At 35.1% G+C, this 23,134-nt stretch overlaps 1 protein-coding gene across 4 annotated transcripts in view; it reads right to left on the bottom strand.

Moving 5' to 3' along the window:
- Positions 1 to 23,134, bottom strand: part of TRPM3 (transient receptor potential cation channel subfamily M member 3) — a 417,155-nt gene that overhangs the window by 116,705 nt on the left and 277,316 nt on the right. For all 4 annotated transcript variants that reach the window (XM_017807295.1, XM_017807296.1, XM_017807294.1 and 1 more), the window contains exons 2-5: positions 13,694 to 13,773; positions 12,821 to 13,025; positions 4,788 to 5,001; positions 1,865 to 1,989 (exon numbers count right to left, since the gene is read on the bottom strand). In XM_017807295.1, the coding sequence (XP_017662784.1) occupies positions 1,865 to 1,989; positions 4,788 to 5,001; positions 12,821 to 13,025; positions 13,694 to 13,773 (624 nt within the window). The remainder of the gene's footprint in view (positions 1 to 1,864; positions 1,990 to 4,787; positions 5,002 to 12,820; positions 13,026 to 13,693; positions 13,774 to 23,134) is intronic.

Raw genomic sequence — 23,134 nt, 5'->3', positions numbered from 1 at the left:
GACTGTTACTGAGAAGATTTAATGACTTATACGGCCTATCTCAAGCTGTGTCATATTCTGTTTAACATAGTTGTAAGGGATTTGTGGTTAATCAGTTGAAAAGCTTACAGACATTTCAGTGGATTAAAGCAGCCTGATGAGGCAATAAATTGGAAGATGAAATTCGATATCGATAACCATAAAGCAGTATCATTTCACGTGCATCAGAGATGAATAAAACCAGAAGTGCTTAAGCATTACATCATACTGCTGATCAATAATTTAATGAAAATATTAGGGGCCAGAATGTTCAGAGAAAAATTTTTATTTTGTCTGTCAAAGATACATTTCAAAATATTTTTGTCCTTAGTGATAACCCTGTAATTATAACCCTACTGATATAATTGTGTCTACAAGAAGACTTCACTCAAATTGTTATTCTTATTTTATATTAAACTTTTGTCACTTTCTGTGATAAGAGTATTAACCTTTTTTTGATTTAACCAAAAACCTTCTTTTTTAAAAAAATAAAATCACCATACAACTGCTTCATTTCCTATGAAATTGGAAGGATATTTAGAAGAAAGCATTGCTTAAAGAAATCAGAAATCAGGGAACCTGTTCCAGTTAGGTGGGAATCAACTTCTTTCTTTAGCTCTTTCTGCCAAAGAAGGCTCCAGATGCCCTAAAGTGCTTGTGTCTACCTGAGAACAGAGAGGTAGGTAGCTTTCCAACAGATGGAAATAAATAAGGAAGGAAAAGCAATGTTCCAAAATACAAAAATTCAAAATTTGATGTTCTTTTTTGACTTCTTCATTCTTGCAATGTTTCCAAAACTCCATGCATAGTCACTAAAGACTGCTTATTTGAAATCGATGTGTGTATTACCTCTCTTTATGTTTAGCTATTTTTTCTAGTCACCTTCTGAACCACATCTCAGAAGAGCTCATTAGTGACTCACTGCATCTCAGAAGAGTTCATTAGTGACTCAATTACTGCTGCAAAGTCCCATCCTGTTTGTGTGGTATTAGAGTGCAAAACCTCACACTAATACGATTTCCTCTAATGGCTGTACTTTAATAGTGAATTGCAATGAACTCCAGTTGGGTCATTTTCTTCATACTCATTGTAATTCCTCTGATCTAACTGATACTTGAATCTTCCTTCCCTTCCCAACTTGCTAATGGATGAGCATACAGAGATGGATGGGTTAGACTAATGCAGACCAGAAAAAAGTTCTTTATGCAGAATGGAAACTGTATCTCCTCCACTCAGAGTTAGTCACTGGTTCTCAGGTAGATTGCTTGGGAATGAACCAGAGGTGAGGGGGTTAATCTTTCTATTAATAGTTTTAAAAGAGAAGAATGATGTGAAAGAGTAGGAGAAACACCTACCCTGTCCTTCAGAAAGTGACTGAAGTGAATTGAGGGCTGATCTTATGTATCATTTATAAGATCCTTCAAAATTGCATCAACAAAAATGTATAGAAGGGAATATATTTTAAGGAGGACAGTCTACAATTCTGAATTTATCCAATGCATTATAGTATTGTTTAATAATAAATCAGACTTCGAGCCTTGCAATCAGTGTTTTCTTAGGCACTTTTCAGGAGTCACAGAATTCTAAGAATGAATCTTTAACATATTTTCAAGAATAGCATGTAATGAAATTTCTTTATAATTTATTTTTAAAGAACATTTAGTGCATGAATTTTTATTGTTGCCATGTCAAAACCACCAACCATAACAGAAAACCTGTGTATATATTAATTTTTTGCTACAAACAATAATTCTAAGAGGAATCATTAAGTAAGAGATGGAGAGGACAGGAAAAGTAACTGGAAGATTTAGATACTGGAAATGATCTATGTCCATATAGGGCTTACATCTTTGCCAATCAGATCCTCTTGATTTTCCACAATCCCCCAGGGAGCTATACCGATGGTGCAGATCTTCCCTCGAGACTTTGAGGCATGATCTTTCAGTGCATCTCCAACATGCCGAATGACTCCTGGGAAAGAAACAGCATAAAACAGAAATTCAAAATTATGTCCTTTTTGTTCACTATCATATGGATTTAATATAGACTTGCTTTTAGGGAATACCTATGCTTATACTTACAATTAAATAAAGTTATGAGTATATTCCTATTTATTATTATTAGAATATTTCTTTAAATCTGTTTTATTGAATATAAAAACTAAATGAAGTAATTAGAAAAAAATACACAGCTCTAGAAATAAGAATGAAGATATTGAGAGTTGACTGCAGATTATTAATCTGCACTTGTGCTCACATATAGATGTGCATGCAAGCATTTGTGCATTTCTAAGCATAGAAAGAAGGACATGAACTAACTGTCCCCCTCCACCTCCATCCCCCCAAACTCTCCAAAAGTGTAGCTCATGCACAGATGGTCCCATAAAGGACGGTAGTGTGGAAACATCATTACGCTACTCAGTCACCTGAGACAGTTTCCAGCAGAGTATTAAACCACCCCTGGGAATCAGTGCGAAAATAGAAACTAGTGTAGAGAGAATGACTGCTCCCCAGCTCTCTTCCAGGTGCTCCTTGCTTGATCTAGACCAGCTTTGACAGTTTCAGTGATACTTCTGTGCAAAGGAAAAGTGTCATTCCTTTTTCCCTTTAATAAAATAATTTTTTAAAATCTGACTATTAAGAACTATTTTTAGGATGTGGCTGCACTGAAGCAGACCTGTGAGTTTCTCAGTTTCTGAGTTTTCTTTTTTTTTTCAGGATTTAAAGCAGAAAATTTCTGCTATTTAGAATAATCAACTTTTGGCATAACATGAATATTCAGAACAATCAGTTTAAGTAATTTACCAGTCATGTTTATAGTCAAGTATGCTATCACTGTCACATTGCTGATTCTCAGTCCAATAACAGTTTTCCAGGATTTTTCAATTATAATTTTCCTTAAGAGAAACCCAGTTTTAAAACTCATTGTCAACAAAAAAGACTGTACTAAGAAATTCTCAACTGGTACAATTTCACAAATAATTTTCACCTCCACAGTTTGAAAATGTAAACCTGGAGCAACCAACTGCTTTGCTCCAGAAATCAAAGACAGCAGTCAGAGGTAACTGATATCACAGAACTGCTTCTGATGTTACATGTTTTTTAAACATCACAAAGCCACTTGAACCACATTGTTTTGTCTAGGTAATTTTTGATTACAGAAAAAACAATAACTTATTTATGCTGACTTTTCTGGTTCATTTGTATTGTTTTAGCATTTGCAACTATGATGATTTGAAAAACAGTATAAAGCAGTTGTGCATTTGCCAAATGCAAATGTTATGATCTGTCCTTTTTTAAACAAAATTTCTGTAGTTTGATTTCCACAGTTCCTGTGGTCATCCACTGCATTAAGAGTATAATATGTACATTTTTCTAATGCACATTAAACATAAAATTTATATGTTTTTAATACAAAATTTATATCTGTCTTTGCCATACAAGAGTATCTGGCAACTAATGTTATTATCATCACAGTACAAAGGCCAAAATTAACCTGACTCTGTCCCTTGTTCTTAAGAGATGTGGGGCATATTACATACATGCAAGTCTGTCTATTTATCTAAATGTCCAGAAGCTATGCCTCTTCTCTGCTTTCTTCCAGCACCAGGCCTGCCAAAGTTCAGGAAGCGTTTGGACAACAGTCTCAGGCACATAGGGTGACTCTTGGGTCTGTCCTGTGCAGGGCCAGGAGTTGGACTCTTTGATTCTTGTGAGTCCCTTCCAATTTAGCGTATTCTATGATTATATCCTATTCTTACTGCTGCAGTGATAAAACTTAATATTGTTTTAAATTTGATGTGCTCTGGAAACTAAGAAGCCCAAGACACCTATTAGGCATTTATATTCAAATATGTAGGAGTTGATCTACAGTGCACTAAAATTAACACATGATAGAATGATTACATTGTTTTCCAGAGACACTAAGAAGATACACTCTTTGAGACTACTAAAGTAAAAAATTATAGCTTTGTTACTGCAGCAAATGAGAATGACATAAGATTTTACAAGTAGATGTCTTAGCTCAAAATTTTTACATATATCTCTAGCAGAGCTCTTTGACTTTCCCCTGAATCTCTTCTGCTTTCTGCCTCCTTCAGCGAGGGTAACTGAGAAGTCAATGCCAAACTTTTTTTGTCTGGGGACCTGTGTTTTTCAGCTTATTCCCAAAACTTACATGGGGTCTACTAGCAGAGCTGGGCCAGCTGCTATCTTGGGTCATTAGGACACCTATATAGAATGTTCTTCAAAGAGAAATGGCAATGATATTGCTCTTGCTGAAAGAGTAATAGCAAAAAACTTAGGGCAAGGTCTCAACAAGAAAGGAAAAGTTTTCTGCCACATTCAAAAACTAGAATGTTTTTCCTTGCATACTTCAGATCATCTTATAAGATAAAATATAGGTCTTTTCTGGATGAAAATGTATTCTGTTTTGTGTAATAAGAGTTTGACTTTTTTGGTTAGTAGTCCTTCCCTGCAGCTTACGGTTGATTTTTTAAAGTCTTCAATGGGCAATATACTAATATAATTGCCTCCCAGGAGGCTTTATTTTTAGTTCCACTGTGTGCTTTTCGTATTTTAGAAAACCTTTTATTCTGTTTTATACCAGCTTCCAGGCTGGTATGAACTTGGTATTTTCTTGTTTACACATAGTACAGAAATGACTAATAAAATAAAACACAGAATGGCTTCTCAATCTCATCAGTCCTACTTTTTTTCTCTGATGAGGTCTCTTAGATGCCATTGCTTTTATTTCAATGTTGCTGTTACCTGTGTTTACTCCTCCAGTGAATATCCATGCTCCAGTTGTCATAGCAGCCTTAATAAGGCCTTTTCCAAAGACTTGTTTGAGTTTTGGCTGAAGTTCAAAATTCTGAAGGCCCCCGTGCACAGAGATGAGAAGTTTGGGGAGCTCAAGTTGCCATTCTTTGGTCATCAGATGCAGAAGAAGGTCAGGCTTGGTGTCAAAAGACACACGTACATACTACAGAAACAAGGGCAGTAGTAGAGAAAAAAAAGATTGGTTATACCCACTTGTTTCCAATGCATATGATCCACCCCAATAAATCACTGAAAAAAGACAAGTTAGAAAACTAGGAATAATGGAACACTTGCAATTCATGGCCTGGATAACTTTCTTTTTTTTTGGAAATTAATTGTTTCAAAATGCTTAGCAATGCTAAGCATTTTCTTATAGATGAAAAAATGGAACAAAAATGTAAGTGGTCTGCCAAAGACAGCCTAGGTAGTCAGAATCACAACTGGGTATTCAATTCTACCTCATTTTCAAGTTAACCAAGTCAAACTCTCAAAAAGCAAGAAATAACAGAAAGAAGGTGAGTTATTCAAGCATACACAAGTTTAAACTGAACAAGACTACTAAATATGTACTTTTCAGAAAAAAGAATGGTAACTATCACTTACAGAAGGATTTTTACAGATTTATGAACTTGCCCAACAAGACACTAGACCCTAAAGTGCTCTGAAACAAACTTATGCATTTCCAGTGGTTGGCTGTTCTGTGCTACATCTGCAGCATTTTGCACCAGGGTAGATCATGCCCATCTGTGTGTGCTCAAAGATAACAACTGCCTTCAAAACTTGTATAGCACTACCATGTCACACAGATACCTGTCTCTCTCTCTGGCAAGCTTTTTTTTTGGCTCTTTCTCCTGCTCTTTCTATTGCTGATGCATGAAGGGTTTCACAGAACCCATGACAGGGCAGGTGATGCTTTTTTCATTTCTAGTTACATAGCAGAAACAGGCTGCAAGAGGAAAAAATATTTCTATAGCTGTTAAGGTCTGAAAAGACCCTCTTAATAAAATAAAATAGGTTACAGAAAGCCACTCATCTATCAAATTTCTGATTGAATCACTGCCTGTAGAGCTACTTCAGCAGCCTTTCCCTTGATGGGTTGTCAGCACAGTCATCAGGTGTATAATAGAGGCTCCTTTGCTTTCAATCAGAGGAATACCTAGTTCTAGCTTATTTGTTGCGAAATGCCAGGTACTACAATATCCAAATATATTATGTAACCATTTTGTCCTTTTCTGATATGTCTGATTAATATTTCTTGCCAAAGTTTGTTCTTTTTTAGTAATATCATATGATAACAAAGTGGATTTTTTTCTAGTTGAATAAGAAATAAGGACTTGACATTTTCCAGAGGAAATTGCTAATAGACAGAGGTTTTTGCAAGAATGGGTTGTTGCACAGTGGACATATATTCTTAACATTTCTGGAAGCAAAAGCCTGTTTGCACAAATAGTTGGGGGAGTTGGGACACAGCCAAACTAAAAACTGAGGAAGAACTTGGGAATACACATTCACCCCAGTGCATCAGTAATGTTCTCCACAGCAGACAGGCAAATTCATAGTAGCTAATGGGCATAGAAAATACATGTCTGGCAAAAATGTACCCTCAAGTTGATATATAGATGAACTGCCTCCTCAGTAGCTCAGAAATTAATTCAATTTCCAGTGTGGGATGAAATCTGATATGGCGCCTGATACCACTGACTAGATTGAGATGTTAATAATTTTTAAGTTGGGATTTGAGAGCTCTCAGAGTTTTAACACGTTGGAGGGGGTGTAAGAAGGCTAATCCTGATTCCTCTTTTTCTGTCTTTAGGCCCTCATTCTTCTTCAAGGATCAACTCAGAAAGGTTTGATGTACTAAAATTTAAACCTTTATTACTTTTTNCTGAGGTTGCAAAGGACAACCATTCACAGACATTCATGGACACATTCAAAGACATCATCCTTCATGGGGACTATATGGAAAATTATGGAGATTCTGTTTTGGAATCACTGGTACCTTACTCTGTTTTTTGGTGAAGACATTACTGGTAGTCTTAAGAAGATAATTAAGGTGAATTCACACTAGCAATGGCCATACAAATATGCTGAAAATAGAGGCTATTGCATCATCTGGGATGATATTAAAATGAAGATACAATGGCATCAGATGCCATTATTCAGCCACTGATTTTTTTTGATCCCTTAGTTTTTTTTTTTACCCTAGAATATGTGATTTCACTGCTCCTACCTTCTTAAGCCTATGTATTACTCTTCTTATACAGGAAGACCTCTGAATTTCAATAAATACAAGTCTATATAGTGAATCAGAAAGTTGGAAGAAATATTTGCTTGCATTTATTTGAAATAGAGACATCTTTTATTGCAAACAACAGCTTGTTCCTTATACTGAAGGCAAAACCCCTCTATATTTATGATAACTTTACTTTATGAAGAGGAAATTAAAGGAAAAATAGATCAGAAAGTTTTATTCATGTAAATTAAAATTTAAATTGTCATAGATAAGATTTATTGTTTTAGAAATTTTTGGCAATGGTGCCAAACATCGTGATTTTTCTTCTGTGCATAGTGCTCAGTGTTGATGACTGTTTTTATGACTGATTAATTTTTGCTCTTACAGACAGAATTTTCAGCTTGGTATGTTTGAAATTATTTTTGGCCATCATTTAACATGTTGACTAGTTAGGAAGCAAAAGTACAGTGACCTGACTGACATCAGCATAGAATGGTGAAACGATAAATCATCAAGTTCAAGCTGTCATGCCCTTTTGATCCCTAAACCAGCACAGTAGTAGTCACCAAGAGTGCCATTTGACGCCAGTTGTTCTTTCTATTTTTTGTCAAGTATTGTCTTAGAACATAGCTGTGCCCATCATCAGTCAAACAGCCAGAGGCTTGCAAGTTTGACTCCAGTGCCCAAGGGCAAAAGCCAAAATTCCTGAGAGGTAGAATTACTATTCTGTTACCCAAACACAGCTGTTTCATTAAAGTACTTGGTGAATGACTGCAGATGAGAGACTCAATGAATAAAATAAAGAGATTCAGAATTTTGGTGCATTTTTTCAGAGTAAATCTATTTAGGGAACATTTTGTGATCTGCATTCTAACACTGCTCCTGTGTTTCTCTTTGGTAAATAAGTTTCTATCACTGCAGACATATCTTTAAATTAAAGACTAGTTCCCTCAAAGTATGATCCTCACATAAAAAATAAGTTTGATGTAATTCTCACTGAATTCAAGAGAAAAACTGTCAATTAGACTAAAACCAGACTGGTTCTGTATAAATTATTTCTTCTTAACATCTTCTCATCCACGTTCCACTAAATAGTTAGTGGAAGGACTCTCATTGATTTAAATGTCCTTTGAATAAATGTTTGTCCGTGTTATTTCCCCTTTTTCTCCACACAGGACACGATGTTTTAAATTCTCTAAATATTTTTTAAGAATTAATTTACTGTAACAGAAAGAATGTTTGCTGCCTTTCCATGGTTTATGCATGTTACAGGATTATCTCTCTTTTTTTTTCTCTCAAAAGCCCTGACGGCTTTTAAGGTCCTTTTTATATAGTTTTGATAAAATTCAATATATTTTAAAAAAAGAAAAATACCTTTTTTACGTGGTTGATTTCCAAATATCCTTAATAAAGTTTTGAGGTTCTGAATATTAAATATTCCAATGTTCATGTTCATTGGAATTCTACTGATGTTCTTTTATGCTTCCATAAGAAAGGTTAAGGAGATAACACTGAAGTGAACTTTGGTTTTTCGCAGCTGCAAACATATTTTAGCATTTTACTGTGCATATTAAATATATTATTGGAACGCATTCAATGAGAATGAATGTATTTAACTCACCAAAGCTTTTCAAACAGCCATCTTCCATCTAACCTTGAAAACACATTATCAAAGAAATTTTAGTTCTGTAAATAGCAATCCTTTAAAGAAGTTGTTAGGAAATCCAGGACCACCAATTAATGAAAGAATGTTAAAGTGTTTTGTGTATGTGTGTGTAAAGGCAGATAGTATATTAAAAAAAATGGGTTTAGTTTGGTCACAAGTACAGTGCAAAATGCATCACAGCAATATTGTCTTAACTGGTCCACTGATGAATAGAATGCATTTATAAATTGTTTGGAATATTGCTCATAATAGGAATGGAATCACTCACAGTAGTTTGATAATTGCTTTCTGACAGTGTAATAAATCGCTAGTATATAGTTAGACAAACTCATACATATTTCTTAAAGTAGTAAGAGCCAACTTATATAAAGCATGTCAGCTTTTATTAATTTTCCTGTATTTTTATTAATCAACTGATTTATTTGCAAAAGGTATTAATAAAGTTAATGTATATCCACATCTCTCTCAGATCTTTTTACAGTGGTTAAAACTGAAAATCTGCTGTAAAAACAATGTAAATGTTACCAAGCAAAACTGCTAATTGCATTTCCTACATATTAATGGGGTCAGTCACTTGTAGAAAATATGAGAGTGACAGAGGTCTAAATACCACAGACTTGTTGTAGGATTATCTGTGATTACATGAAGACTGAAGAAAAGGCCCTTTTAGTAACCGATCTTGTTAACCAACCTTACCTAATCTCAGCTATGTGTTTCTATATAATCTGCTGCACCCTGAGCTATTCACATTATTGATTTAAGGAAGTTAGTGCAGCTGCACTGAAGACACTTTAAAAACTCAATGGCATTAGCAAAATTCATGCTGTTTGGAAATTTTTGTTCTACATGGCTGTGGATTTGAAATTAATGGCCCAGTCAGTTCTATTGACAATATGGAAACCTATATCTTTTCTATTTTGTTCCAAATACATGTATTCTATTATAATTTAAGTGTAATTTTCATTTCCATAGCAGAAGATCCCATTGTTAGTTGTCTTGTGACAAGTGATACAATATTATATCATGAAAAGTATAATTATACTTATTATATATTTTGTACTAAAATCTAATTCTCTTAGTTCAAATGGCAAAAATAATTATCTGTCAGTCTTACATGCACTAATCTATTCCATTAATTAATTGGTTTCCCAATTATAAATCTGAGGTTATGGTTTTCATTAATAAATCCCACCTAATTCCTTGTAGTCTGATTCAGAAAAAATTAGCAGTTTTCCCGTTAGCACAGACCAAGATAATACTCCTTAGATCTGTGTTTTCCTTGCTTAATAATTTTCATGTGTGGGCATCCATATAATCAAATAAAATAGGGAATAGGTGCAAAATTTTATGTTGAATTCTTCCTCTGAAGCTTTTCTTGATTTTGGTCAGCTTGCCAAATCTTCCTGCTTTGTAAGGTTATTTTATTAGCCAATAGGCACAATATTAACCTACCATGATTGTCAGCAAAATTCAGTTCCCATGCCATAGTTTTATTTGGTAGCCAGTACCTTGAAAATAAGTAATATAACATATTTTTTGAAAGGAATAATATCTGCCTATCATATTTTCTCCCCTTTTCTCTCTTCTCCTACTCATGTTAGTCAGCTGCTCTGCATTTGGGTTTGAGAATATTTTCTCTGAACAAGAAGGTTTCCAAGGACTATTATGTACTTATTCCTTTTTTCTAACCCTTATTTTTCAATATAATTGCTCCTTCCCCCCCTCCTCTGCTGGCAAAAGTGGTTGGCTGCTTCTATTGAGCAAACTCTCGGCTTCCATAGAAAGCTTCTGATTTGGTAAGTTTTACTTATTATGGGAAAGACTTCATAGCCAGTAAATTCAGAGACAGAAGTTTAATTACCTCTGTTAATAAAACTGCAACAACTACTTAGGCAACTCTTTGACCACAGTGTACCCTAAAATAATGTTTGGGGCTGGAAATAAGAGCATAAGGACACTTTCATATTGTTTTCAGTGGTAAACACAGCAAACTATAACAAAGCTCTTTAATTTGTTCATTTAAAAAAGGTACAATTAGTGGATATGCAAGCCTCCTTATTTGTGTTTTGGTCTTATGAAAGATACTTTTTTCATTGTTGGTAACCAAGCATGACACCCATTCAAGGGATATTTATCAAATTGTTTAATTTGAAGCACTTTTCCCACTAGTTGGATGATTGAACTTCTGGAGCTCTTACAGTCGTTTTCAGTTCATGAAGAATTTGGTGTTTCCTATGTTTTTGGTGGGGTTTAATGACTATGAATAAATGGCAAATGCAACTATCTTCATGATTCTAGTACTGTCAATATAAAGCTGGATTTTTTCCATCATTAAATGTTTGTAGTCTTTTCTAAGTTTTAATTTGTTATTTAGGTCTCTCATAGTTTAAGTCCTTTTTTCCCTCTATTTTTTTTTCTTTTTCCCCCCTAAATTCCTCATGGTTTCATTCCTGGCTGCACTCTGTGGTGAAGTTTTTCTTTCTTTTATACTGAATTCCAATTTTACCTCCACAGTTTCACTTCAATTGTTTTCTTTTGAGCACAGAGTATATACCTTGAAGCATCTCCTGTCTCTTCTGACACTATGCCAGGACATCAAAATCCCAGCAAAGACCAGAAATCCTCTAGAGAAATTCGTAGCAACAGCTTCCCTAAAAGTTTCATCATTTCTTGGCTCTCTAAGACTACTTCTGTCTTGGCAGGGCTGTTTATTGTTTTATAGCAATCTTCAAGGACATCACTGAAAAAGCTCTATTGATTATCTTTCTCATAAGCAGTGATTTAATGCAAAGTATCCATATATGGTTAATAACATTCATTATTACTGTATCTCTGAATCTTTCTCAGCTTGGATGAAAAGCTTTTTGGTTTTTTTCCACTGCTTTTGAAGATACAAACAGCACAGTCTGGTTCATTTCAGCGCTGAAGGAGTTGACAATTTATTCACACTAACCAAATGTTATTTACTAATCAGAGTCTCTCTAGAAATGGCCTTGCAGATTTTTAGGTGATTGGTTATCAACTGAACATATGGTGTCTGCGGTACTCTCAGAGAGATTACTTAATTTTCTATTTCTTGGTGCAGTAGTGCTTTCTGGTTTCCATCAAAAGAAGCCATCTATCTGCATGAACAGTATCATCCACTCAAGTAATCATTCCGATTCCAGCACTTCTGTCGACATCTGAGGAAAATATTTGTCTCTTGCTAGCATAGTACCTGAGATTTTCATTGTCTCTAATCTCTGTCCCTTAAAACAGATCTGAGACACCTTGTGGGAATAATTCATGTGCAGGAGACAGTATTGGGTTGCTGGGCAGGTTATTCTGAAGAGCACTCAGGAGCTCTGCTTCTGCCCTCAGTGCTGCCCAAAGCAGTGTCTTGGCCATGATGTGCTAGGTAGTCATCTTTCATTCCCAAACTCCCAGGTTCAGTAGTTTAAATAGAGTCAGAGGGATTCTTCCTTTCATGGAAGGGTTCCTCATAGGAAAAATACATACATGGGTTAGTGTGTGTGCTGGAAATATCTCTTCAAATTAGTGGAGCAATGCCTTCAGATTAATATACTTTGGTATCTCTCCATAGGGAAGGAGTAACTCCTTGCTCAAGGAAGTTTGTGGAAGAATAGGGATTTCCCAATTCCTAGATTAGACACTTGATAGGACATCTTATTTCACTGAACTATGAACCAATGAGTCTAACTGGTCTATCCTCTGATACATGTCTGGAGGAATACTAAAAGGAATTAGGTATATTTTTCAGCTTTGCAGACACAGCCAGCAATCATAGTTGAACTCTAAAATTATTCAGAAAAAGAGGAATGACCAGCCATTGGAAGAAAATCAAGGTAGCAACACATTAATTTGTCTTCATGCTTCATAAAGGTAGCCCCTCTTACACTGTAGTCCAGCTTTTACAGTTAATTTTGTTTGCCCACTCTTTGGCACATGACACATAAAAACATACATTACGGTCCTACACACAATAATACTTTAACATGAAGTTAAGAAAGAATGCTGTTCCTTCTTTGTGAATGCCTATCTTTAGCTAGCAGCATTATTTATCTAAGAGAAAAACGTGGTTACCATGGCTTTATTGGAGTGGCCTCCTCCTTGGAACTCAATGGTTCCAAAAGCGTCCGTCGGGCTGAGCTGCGTGTGCTTGCTGATGGACCACTTCTCCGACTGGATGTCATTGCGAGTGAGCCTGGTTTCATTTTTCTCATTCTGAGTAACAGAGGCGCTTGGAGGCTGTCCAATATGTTGACCTGTTAGACGCCCACAGCAACACCTATGACATTAAACAAACAGAAAACTTGAGTCACGTGCAGGTATAAACTGAACAGGAAAACAAACTACAAAGAAAATCCAACCCCTTTTCAACTCTGTTTTCCTGCTCTCTGAAGGCTTTGTGTATGGAAGTAAAATAGTATGTATATTATCTTTGCTTTCTATGGTCTTTTTTACTTTGAGCTCTCCTGTATTTCAATAAGACCATGCTTTGTCCTAAATATGTACAAAATAAAGAACATTTTCTGTTGTCTTCAGATGACATCAGGACAAATAATCAGCTTTTTTTTTTTTTCATGGACTAGCACATATTTTAAATTGCTAGTTTACTGCATTTATTTTCTTTTGACAGTATTGTGTGTAACACATCCAATTTAGGTAAGCATTCAATGCCCTGAATATTGAACTAAGAAGATAAGGAAATTTAACACAGATGCTGATCCACCTTTGATTTATCTGTTGGGTTTTTTTTAATTTTTATGAAATAAGTTTTGAAATGTAAACAAATAGTGCCTATAGGAATCCATCACTCCATCTGTAATTCAACCACCTTCTGAACAAATAAGTTTAGGAAATATTCATATCCATATATATTTTATGCATATATATAGAGAGAGAGACTTTTTTTTCAATCAACTTTCATTTTTCATACAGGTAGCATGCAATTACCTATGGGGGTCTTTGGTGCTGGGTATGATATGAACACATTCTCTCTTGTAAAATGCTCTTTCTATCCATGATTTCTGTGCCTAAAAAAGAGAAAGGAGATGCCATGAGATCTGTTTGCTTATTAAGCACAAATTATAATACAACTGAAGAGAAACTCCAAAGAAAAATCTTTACTGACTTTGCAGACACACAATGCACATTTTGCTAAAAGAGCAAACATTTTCCATTAGAACTATGACTTCCTTCTAGAACTGAGCACCCAACACAAGCCCTTAAGGTTGTTTTCATATTCACTAGCCAGGCGACTTTGATCCTCTCACCTATATTCTCATAGCAGGAATCACTGGAGAAGAATTAAACTGTAAAGCTTTCTTCATGGCAGAGAAAAAAATACACCTATTCATTGAAAAAGCTTTAAAAAGTCTATTTCCATTTTAGTAATACAATTAAGTCATCTCTAATTAAAAAAAAAAAATCAATTTTTTACACAAGTACCGAGAGTGCTGTTTAACATAGAGGTTTACATAGTTTCCTATGTGAACATCTTAATAAGAAAAGAAAACAAAGAGGAAGTTCTCTTTCTGAAAGAAGACAAAGAAACTTTGATGCATTGACTCAGATGAGGTGGCTGAGTTAATCTCTGAAACAGTTCAGTGAAGCTATGCCTGTTCATAACACTTTCCCCTCATATTCATAGAAAAGCAAGAAATTTCCCTCAGCATATTCTTACTTTTCAAATACACAACAAACCTTTTAAAAAAAGGAAGATAGATGGGTAGTAAAGAAGAAAAACCCAAACCTCAAACACAAAACCACAAAGGAGAGACTTTCAGAGTTTTGAAATAATTTTAATTATCTAGGAAGTCTTTGCTCCATATCAGTTCAAGCAAGCTCTCTAAAACATTCACCTAGATAGAATTCAATTATTTCATTTAATAAGGAGATGAGTTAAAACTTTCCTTTAAAAATCATTTCAAAGAGACATACTTTATAAATTCTATTTAAATAATAAAATTCCCTACTTTATTGCACAGGATAAACAAAACTATGAACTATGACAAAATTATCTGAGAATTAAGTAATGCAAAATGAACTTTGGACAATTTAAAGGAAATATGAGTATCCTGCCTCTATGAAAAGAGAACATATGGAATTGCCTGTGTAATGTAACCTAACTAATTAATCTTACCTTTTACTATGGAAAGTTAGATGGTAACCTACATATGTATTACTTTTACTAACTAATGTTACCTCACAGCCTAATGTTACTTTTTTCTCAACTAAATCTGTATCTCGTTTTCCATGTTTTCAGTGAATATCACTAGCACAAACTATAAAGTACCATAAGAATTTCTTGCTACATCCATTATTTATCAGTCCCAGTACATAAAAAGTTATTCTTTTGCCTTTCACACAGAAGATAATTCCTTGTTGGATCTAGTAGTCACTGATGTTACTTGGCAATATTTCATCTTTCTTCTTGCATTTTTATTTGAAAAGTCTGCTAGACTTCAAATTTTGAAATAGGAGACTTCTACAGTCAGAAAAAATAAGAGTCAATTAAAATCATTAAATAAAACTGTATTTGACTGATCTTCCTTACTGTAGCAAACAAAAAGTTAATATAGAATGTTGGCAAGGTTTGTTTTGTTTAAGCAAAGGCCAGTTAAATAGAAATTCTGAAGAAGCTAACACAGTTTTACTTTACACTGAAGAGATTACCTTAAAGTTGTAATTTATTATAACTTCTAAATATCCTTTATGAAATACTTATATTTTTCATAGTTTTCTGCAAATAATTTACCTTGGTGAATTTCCTGACTACATAGACCTAGGGTCTTTTTAAAGATGGTCACTAGCTAAATTTCTCTCAAGATGCAATACAAAAATATGCCATAACAGGTACTTTACTGAAAATTTTTTCTTTAGGTATAGAAGTAAGCTTTCAAAAACCAATAAAATGACATTTTTCCTACTCTTTCTCATATAGTCTTTGGAAGTAGAAAAGAAACATAGCTATGTTAAATATAATAATAATAATAATAATAATAATAATAATAATAATAATAATAATAATAATAATAATATGCATTTGAATTTTCATCAAAGGTAATATTGCACAAATAGTCTGATTTAAAAAACTCCTTTATTCCCATCACAAAAAAAAACTTCCCAGCTTTTAGATCTCAAACAATATACTATCCTACCCATCAGAGCCTTGATGCCAAAATACATGATTTACTAATTTCGTATTTCCTCGTCCTTCCAAATTTAAAAGAAAGCATCTGGCTTCACTGTCTCACACCAGTTATCTTTCCATGACAGATATAACTTGCAATGAAGTACAAAGTTCAGATTATGTTACTTGCCGTAGAGTCTTCACAATAGAATAACTTCGGTAAATAAACACATTCATCACTAAACTGTCTGTACTAAACTCTTATTAACAATATGAAATAATAAAGTAATATAAACGTTAGAAAATTACAGCAAAGAATATTCAAAACTGGTAGAGCAAGAAGCTTATCTGCTCTTTCTCTTATTTCACAAATACTGCTTTAATAGTAATTCATAAACCAATTTAAAGTCCACAGGAAATTCATAAAGTGCATGCCATACTTGAATTTAGATTATTCATAGCTCAGCTCCCTTGGTAAGTCTCTCTCTTTATTAACCTAGCCGTAAAATCCCACCAAGAACACTTTTTTTTTCCCTCTTCTTTACCTGAGCATCAAACTTGGTGTTTAAGCCTGTCCTGGAGGAAAATCTGCTTTCCACGTTTCGCCACTGCTGGTCATTGCTAATAACACATTTGCGACCGCTGAACAAGGCTATTGCTCTGCCCCCGGCGCAGAGATGTGAGAGCCAGCAAAGTCCTTGCACCCATTAGCCGCTTGGAATGTGCTGCTGTGGGATTAGCCTCGTTAAGGGTTCAGTGGGCACTGACCCGTGGCCCCACAACACTGCTTGGTTTGAACATCTAATCTGACGCCTAAAGAAAAACAAATCCCTTGAGAGCTTGGATTTAGCTGGCACAAGCCTTGATGGGCTTTTTTTCCCTCTCTTCTTTCCCCCTGAGAACATGAGCTGGTGAAAGTGTGATAAGATGCTCTGAGTTCTTAAATTCGACCCAGGAAAACCAATCCTTCAAAAGAAACACTGTAATATACTAGAAAGAACCTGAGAACACAGGGGAAACTGTTAATCTCCAAAGAACAAAACCAGTGTGTTTATTGGGCAACTGTGAGAAATCTCTACACAGTTGAAACATATTGCAAATAATCAAGGATGGCATTTTTCCAAAGAAACTGGGTTTTGTCACTGTTTCTCACCACAATTGCTGCACTGTAGTGCATGTAACTTTTCAGAAAGTCAAAACCACAACCCTTTATCTTTCAGAGACAAGCAATTGCATTGTTTTCAGCATAGTTAAAAGTTGTTAACTTAAACAAAAACTTGACTCTACAAATTTGGGGACTACTTCTTTACTGTACCCTCTTGATATTAACACTGATGAACAGCCATTTCACATGAAAAATGCTTAGATTTTTTTGGGTTTTCTTTAGTACCTAGCAATTATATGTGTTTAGATACTAACTTCAAGAGTTTTCCAAATATAAAATATTTTGACTCTTCCACCTCCCCCTCGAAGTTTGGATTTGTTCCTCTCTACTCCTACATAGGCCTACATCCCCCCTCCTTTCCGTATCAATAAGGGTGCATCTAATGCATGGAAAATATTCCTTCTACCCTTGGACAAACACACAACTACTAAACTGTTCAGGACATACATCAGCTCTGATCAGCCCACGATGGGCAAAGCTGAGAATATGCATCAACTTTTAAACTTCTTATATCATCACACAGATGATATGTTGAGAAGCTTCTGCTAGACTGGCAGAATCCATGAGATCATTTTTTCCTCTTGCTTCTCTAAGGTTTTCTGTGTAATATACATGCATGTATTTTGTAAATATTAATGTATACATATGGGTGTATAAATGTCTTCCTCTGTGTATAAATATAAATATTTATACATATATATATACATTCTATTGCAGCAAAGCTATGACCTGGGAGGTTTCTGTACCAGAGACCATGTGCATATCTTGTAAGTTCTCTTAAACACAGGATCAGACCAAAGATGATCTGTGGAGAACAAAAAAGGTAAAACTGCAATCAAGAAAGCAGCTAGTAAACAGTTCATTGAGGTAAAGAATATGACTAGGGAGTCAGTAGGTAAAGACAGCTTGCATTTTAACACTGGGGAATTTGGTTTGGTTGAGAGGGTAGAGAAAGAGTGAAGTGATGAAAGGAAAAGTTCTGATGACTGAGATGACTGAGTAAAAATCGTAATTGACTTTGAAGTGAACCTTCAGTACTTGACAAGATTCTAGGGACTGATCCTGGATTCAGGTTTCAGCTTGCAAAGTAACCTGGGGCAGAAGCTACATCTTTGGCTCAAGAAATCAACAAAAGAAACGATGGTTATGGTTCATTTGCATGCATCACCCAATGGTACAAGGATGTTTTATAGAGACTTAAGTAGAGTTGGCATATACAACTGATGCCACAGGTAATTACTAATGTCTTTGCCACAGCTAATTTAAAGAAACATTAATCTATGACTTTCTCTGGCAATGAAAGTACCAGTGCCATACATATTCCTATATTTTAAGGAGTAATAAAGAAATAGCCAATACACAAAGATAGATGTGTTTTTTAATATGGTGCAACAGCAAAATAGTGTTTTGAATGGTCAATGCTGCCCATTTGATGCTACAAATGTACACAGTCTTTACATTTTCAACCCAGCTCAGTGTTAATGAAACAAAGACTTAAAAGCAGTTAGCAATGAGCCCAGTACTGGCTCCTTGTAGAAGACGAGGGCAAATATTAAAAACTAATCAAGAACAGAAATTTTCTGAAAGACAAAATCTGGCAGATTTTACCATGTTATGTAGCTGGGATGCTTAACTCTGACCTCTGAAATAGGATTACTTCAAAAATAGCACTAAGATTTACAATTTTATAAAAACTAGTTATGTCAGTCACAGAACACAACCAGTGGCAGTTCTAACCCTCTGTTTTCCTACTTTGTTTATTTCCAACAAGTAACCAGGTTCTAAGACAGGTATTACTGGTGCAAGAGAGGTGTTGCTAAAAGCCTATCTCTACCTCGCAATGGAGCAGAGCAGCTGGACAGGCAACAGAGTAATTTCTGAAGCAAATTACAGATGGGATTTGCAGGAGCATATGGTGATGGAATTGCATCAATGCTATTGCAAGCTGAAGTGATTAGTGTTCCTTAACCAAATGGGCACTTGTACAAATTCCACTGGCTCTGAGTACATGTAAACTTCTGTACCTATATTAGTACGAAGGAAGGCAACACTTCAGTATAACCTTATTACAAGGTGTGCTCAGGCCGAATTTCTAATCCCTTTTTCAACACTGTCCAATTATAAGCATTATAAATATTTTATGTCTTTCTTGAAGCATTAGGAATTTACCTCTCTGGACATTTAGTTAGGGATCATTAGAGTGTCCCAAAATGTTTCATTTTCTAACAGATATTTATTAGTCTAACAGACTAGCAACTTAGAGGCTGGTAATCAGGCCTTTATCCATTAGAGCTGTACTTATGTGTTTTATTCTTTTTCTAACAGATTTCCCAAGCTCTTTATCATCAGATTTGTTACAAAAACTATGCTGAATTGTCTTGAAAATTGAGTTGTATGCGGTACAGAACAGGACGACATAGAATGCAGGCATTTATTATTACAGTATGTTACAGAATTTATCTGTTAGCATTGTTTACCAGATTTAATTTTTATACTATACTTAGAAGAAATAAAGTAATTTAAAAACAATCAGGAGCTTTTCACTCAATAGTTTAAGATTTTAGTAATTATATCTGATATTTTTCTTACTGCAAGGACACAGAAGTGAAAATATTATTTCTTTGTTAATGTTACTATGAAAATGTTTATTTAAACTTTATTTTCAAGATAATATACAGACCAAGCATATGTCCTTATTAGCCATGCTATTGGTAAATTAACTGGAAAGCTTAACGGAGGTTTTAAATAGAACTAGGGAGAATGATTAGAAAATTGACAAAAATATTCAGGTTCCTACAGGCCTCCTCAAGATCAGCAGAAGTGCAAGGGGAAAATTCTAAAGAAAATGAAATTAAAATAAAAGATGTATTGTAAAGAACACTTTCAAAAAGTGTTTGCTTCTTATGGGCACTAGCATATGAAAGGAAGAATTAAGCCTATTGACTTCATTCATAAGGTATCTTTGCATACATGTTTATTACTTCACCGGATCTGCTATGGGTTTGAAATTGTTTAAATAAGTAAATAAACCTTTTCTAGCATGAAAGCTCCACTTGATTAGATGATGGGTTAATCCAGACCACAATGAGGTCTCTACAAGTGCTATAAACAGGTGCTAAAAAAAAGGGGAAAACATGTAAAACGTACATAATGCTTCTCCCTAAGAGTTTCTCAGCTAACAGCTATTATCTGCTCATGGTTTTCCTGCATCATTGTGATTTCCACATGTTCTGCAACCCTTTATGGGCTTTCTTCTACAGACTTGCCAGCTGATTTCTTGCAAATTTTCAGCATCCTTAATATCCTTGTTCCTGCTGCAGAGGGAATCAGTTCCTTCTGTTTGTTTTGAATGTGACTCCTCATACTTTCCCATGCTGTTTACTGCTGAGAGAGGCAGTGAACAGTCAATTCCCATCCATTCTCTTCATACCGGTTTTCAAGGTTTTGAAAATGTGTTTTGAAGTAGTTTTTTTTTCCTCAGATTAACCATTTATCAAGTATTTCCTCACACAGAAACCATTTGTTACTTTTTATCACCCACGCCTTGCCTTCTGGGAAGAATCAGAACTGTGCTACAAGGGAGAACTGCAGATTGGTGTTGTGGCAGGTGGACATTCACCATTTTGGTATCTAATTTTTGCCTAATAATTCCAATAACAGATTTATTTTGTTTTCTTGACCACCACTACCTAGCACCTTCACAGAGATATCTAGCTTAACCCCAGTATTTCCCTTCGGTGTAGCAAAGAATTAAAAATATTAATGGTAAAGAACTGCTATAAAAATCAAGCTGTTTAAATCAAAGTCTAGCAGAACAGCAATAAACCTATATGATGTTCTAGTTTATGAAAAATGCAGCCTAAAAAATCATATTGAAAAATGATATCTCAGAAGTCTATAGCTGCACATACGTAACTAAAAAGCATAATACACAGGAAATATTTTTCTGCCAGTCAGTGCTGGCAGATTATTTATCTTTTAAAATACTAAATTTGGGGGTGGATTCTGAAAAGTATAACATTATTCCTAACTCCTCAAACTAAGGAAACAAAATAACCTTCACATTAAGCAAGATCTCACTACTATCTTAATAGAAATCACAAGATTAAAATGCACACGTAGGAGTTTTGCACTGCATCTAATTCTGGTCTGAAGTATTTGATTTCTAAACTATTCATTCTACCCCATAAATATATGACAGCTATAACATTATCTGCTCCTTCATTAGATTGAGATGGTTTTGTTAGCCACTGTGTGGGTGTTGAGCTGATGAAGGAATTAAATTTAAATGGTACCTAATTGTATGAAAGGATCTGAAGGAATGATTCTAGATGTTCCCCAAGCCTAAACATTCAAATGGACCAATTTTATGCCACTGTTCACATTTTGTCTCATCTAACTACCCTGCAGTTATTCACAAGTCCCTCTTGAACCTCCTGCATAATGCATCCCCACAGGTATCTTTTGTCATAAGGCTTTGGTTGAGGTCATAGTTTCACTACCCCTAGCCTTCCTAAACACACCATGCCAGATGAACCATGGTCCTCAGACTCTAAGCTGTTAACTATCTCCATGTCAGATTCATCAGTGTATGCAGACTGTGTTGGAAGGTGGAAGGTGTAGCCTCCTGGATCACTCTTGCCATCTTTATTATACAAAACATGGGTAATAAATTGCATAAATCCTATATATATGCAGCTATTTAACTTCCTGTCCTATAACTTACGTTTCTTACTTTTCTTTTTCCAATGCTTTATGCATCAGATTTTACATTTCTGCCCTAGAAAACGTCAAATAACAGAGAGATATGTTTTAGGCATGTGTAAAGCCCCATGTGTCATTTAGATTTTGGTAGACAAATGGTGGCCTTGACAAGAATGCTTTCAACATTAGCCTGTTTAAATATGTTCTTTTCAAGAGATGGTGGACTTACTCTGAATTAAGTTACAACAATATTTCTCTCACACTTGCCATTCAAATTGCATTATAAAGAACTATTTCAAAATTTGTTTCAGATGCTATTTTTTGTTATACAATCAATTGTGACCTTTGATTTCAGTGATATGTTGAACTGAAAACAAATATACTACTTTAGCTAGCTCTTAATAATACAGGGGAAAATTTAACAAAAGATGCCAGTGGCATACCACATAATACTACAAAACTGAGCAGAATCCTAGCAAGCCTTCACAGAGCTAAGGAAAGCATTTCTCAGCACATTGTAAAAATGGATATTTTGATTTTGACTCACAGTTGCCTTTCACCAAACGTGAGAGTGAATCAGGGAAGTGAAGACAAGCTTATAGGCTTGAGAGTTTACATGCAAGTCACAGCTATTACTCTGTTGGTACAAAGTGGGAGTGGAAAAGCATTCAGACATATGATACCTTACAAGAAGTACTTTCTTTTCAATTTTGTTGCTTGTTCCTGCTTATGTCTGATCAGAACAAAAAGAGCAGACAGACTGCCAGGAAGAAGGTGGAAGCATCACTGAGGTGAGCAGGGGAAGAGAGAGCAGCCCTTTGGCCTCTGCAATGACTCCTGTAGCCAGGAGTACAGCAGGTCTTTTCCTCAAAAACCTGCTTTGGAAGGCTTGGATCTTTCCACACAACTGCATCAACAACTAATCCTCTCCCAGTGCAGACCTTTCTTCTCTGCCTTGTCTGAGACAATGTGAAGGAAAATACCAGAAAAAGTCCTATGCTGCCTGATAGATCTTCTTCCATGCGACCCTTAGCAGCCTTCATTTTTGGGGAGGGCTACAGCAGAAAGCAGAAAAATATTTTATGCCTTAAAAACATCCCATGGACAGCTGCTTTAGCAAAGACATAGCAAATCTCTTATAAACCTGGTTTTGAGAAAGGTTTTCTCCCTGCAGTAAGTTACCTTCATATTAGAAACACTCCCATGAGGTTTGGCATTATAATATTTTATTTCCTAGGTATTTTAGTGTTATAATATTTTGGAATTATTATAATCCAGGCTTATCTGTATAGTTAGCATTTTCCCCCTCTGTTAAGTACCCAGAGACTCCTGACATTTGATTTTCCTGAAAAATAACATCCAAGTTTCAAATGTCCACCTAATGCAATGTTTC

This window comes from Lepidothrix coronata, unplaced genomic scaffold, assembly GCF_001604755.1.
Source record: "Lepidothrix coronata isolate B3197 unplaced genomic scaffold, Lepidothrix_coronata-1.0 Scaffold18, whole genome shotgun sequence".
Classification (NCBI taxonomy): Eukaryota; Metazoa; Chordata; class Aves; order Passeriformes; family Pipridae; genus Lepidothrix; species Lepidothrix coronata.
The sequence above is the reverse complement of the archived record's forward strand: the minus strand, read 5'-3'. Positions and strand labels throughout refer to the sequence as shown.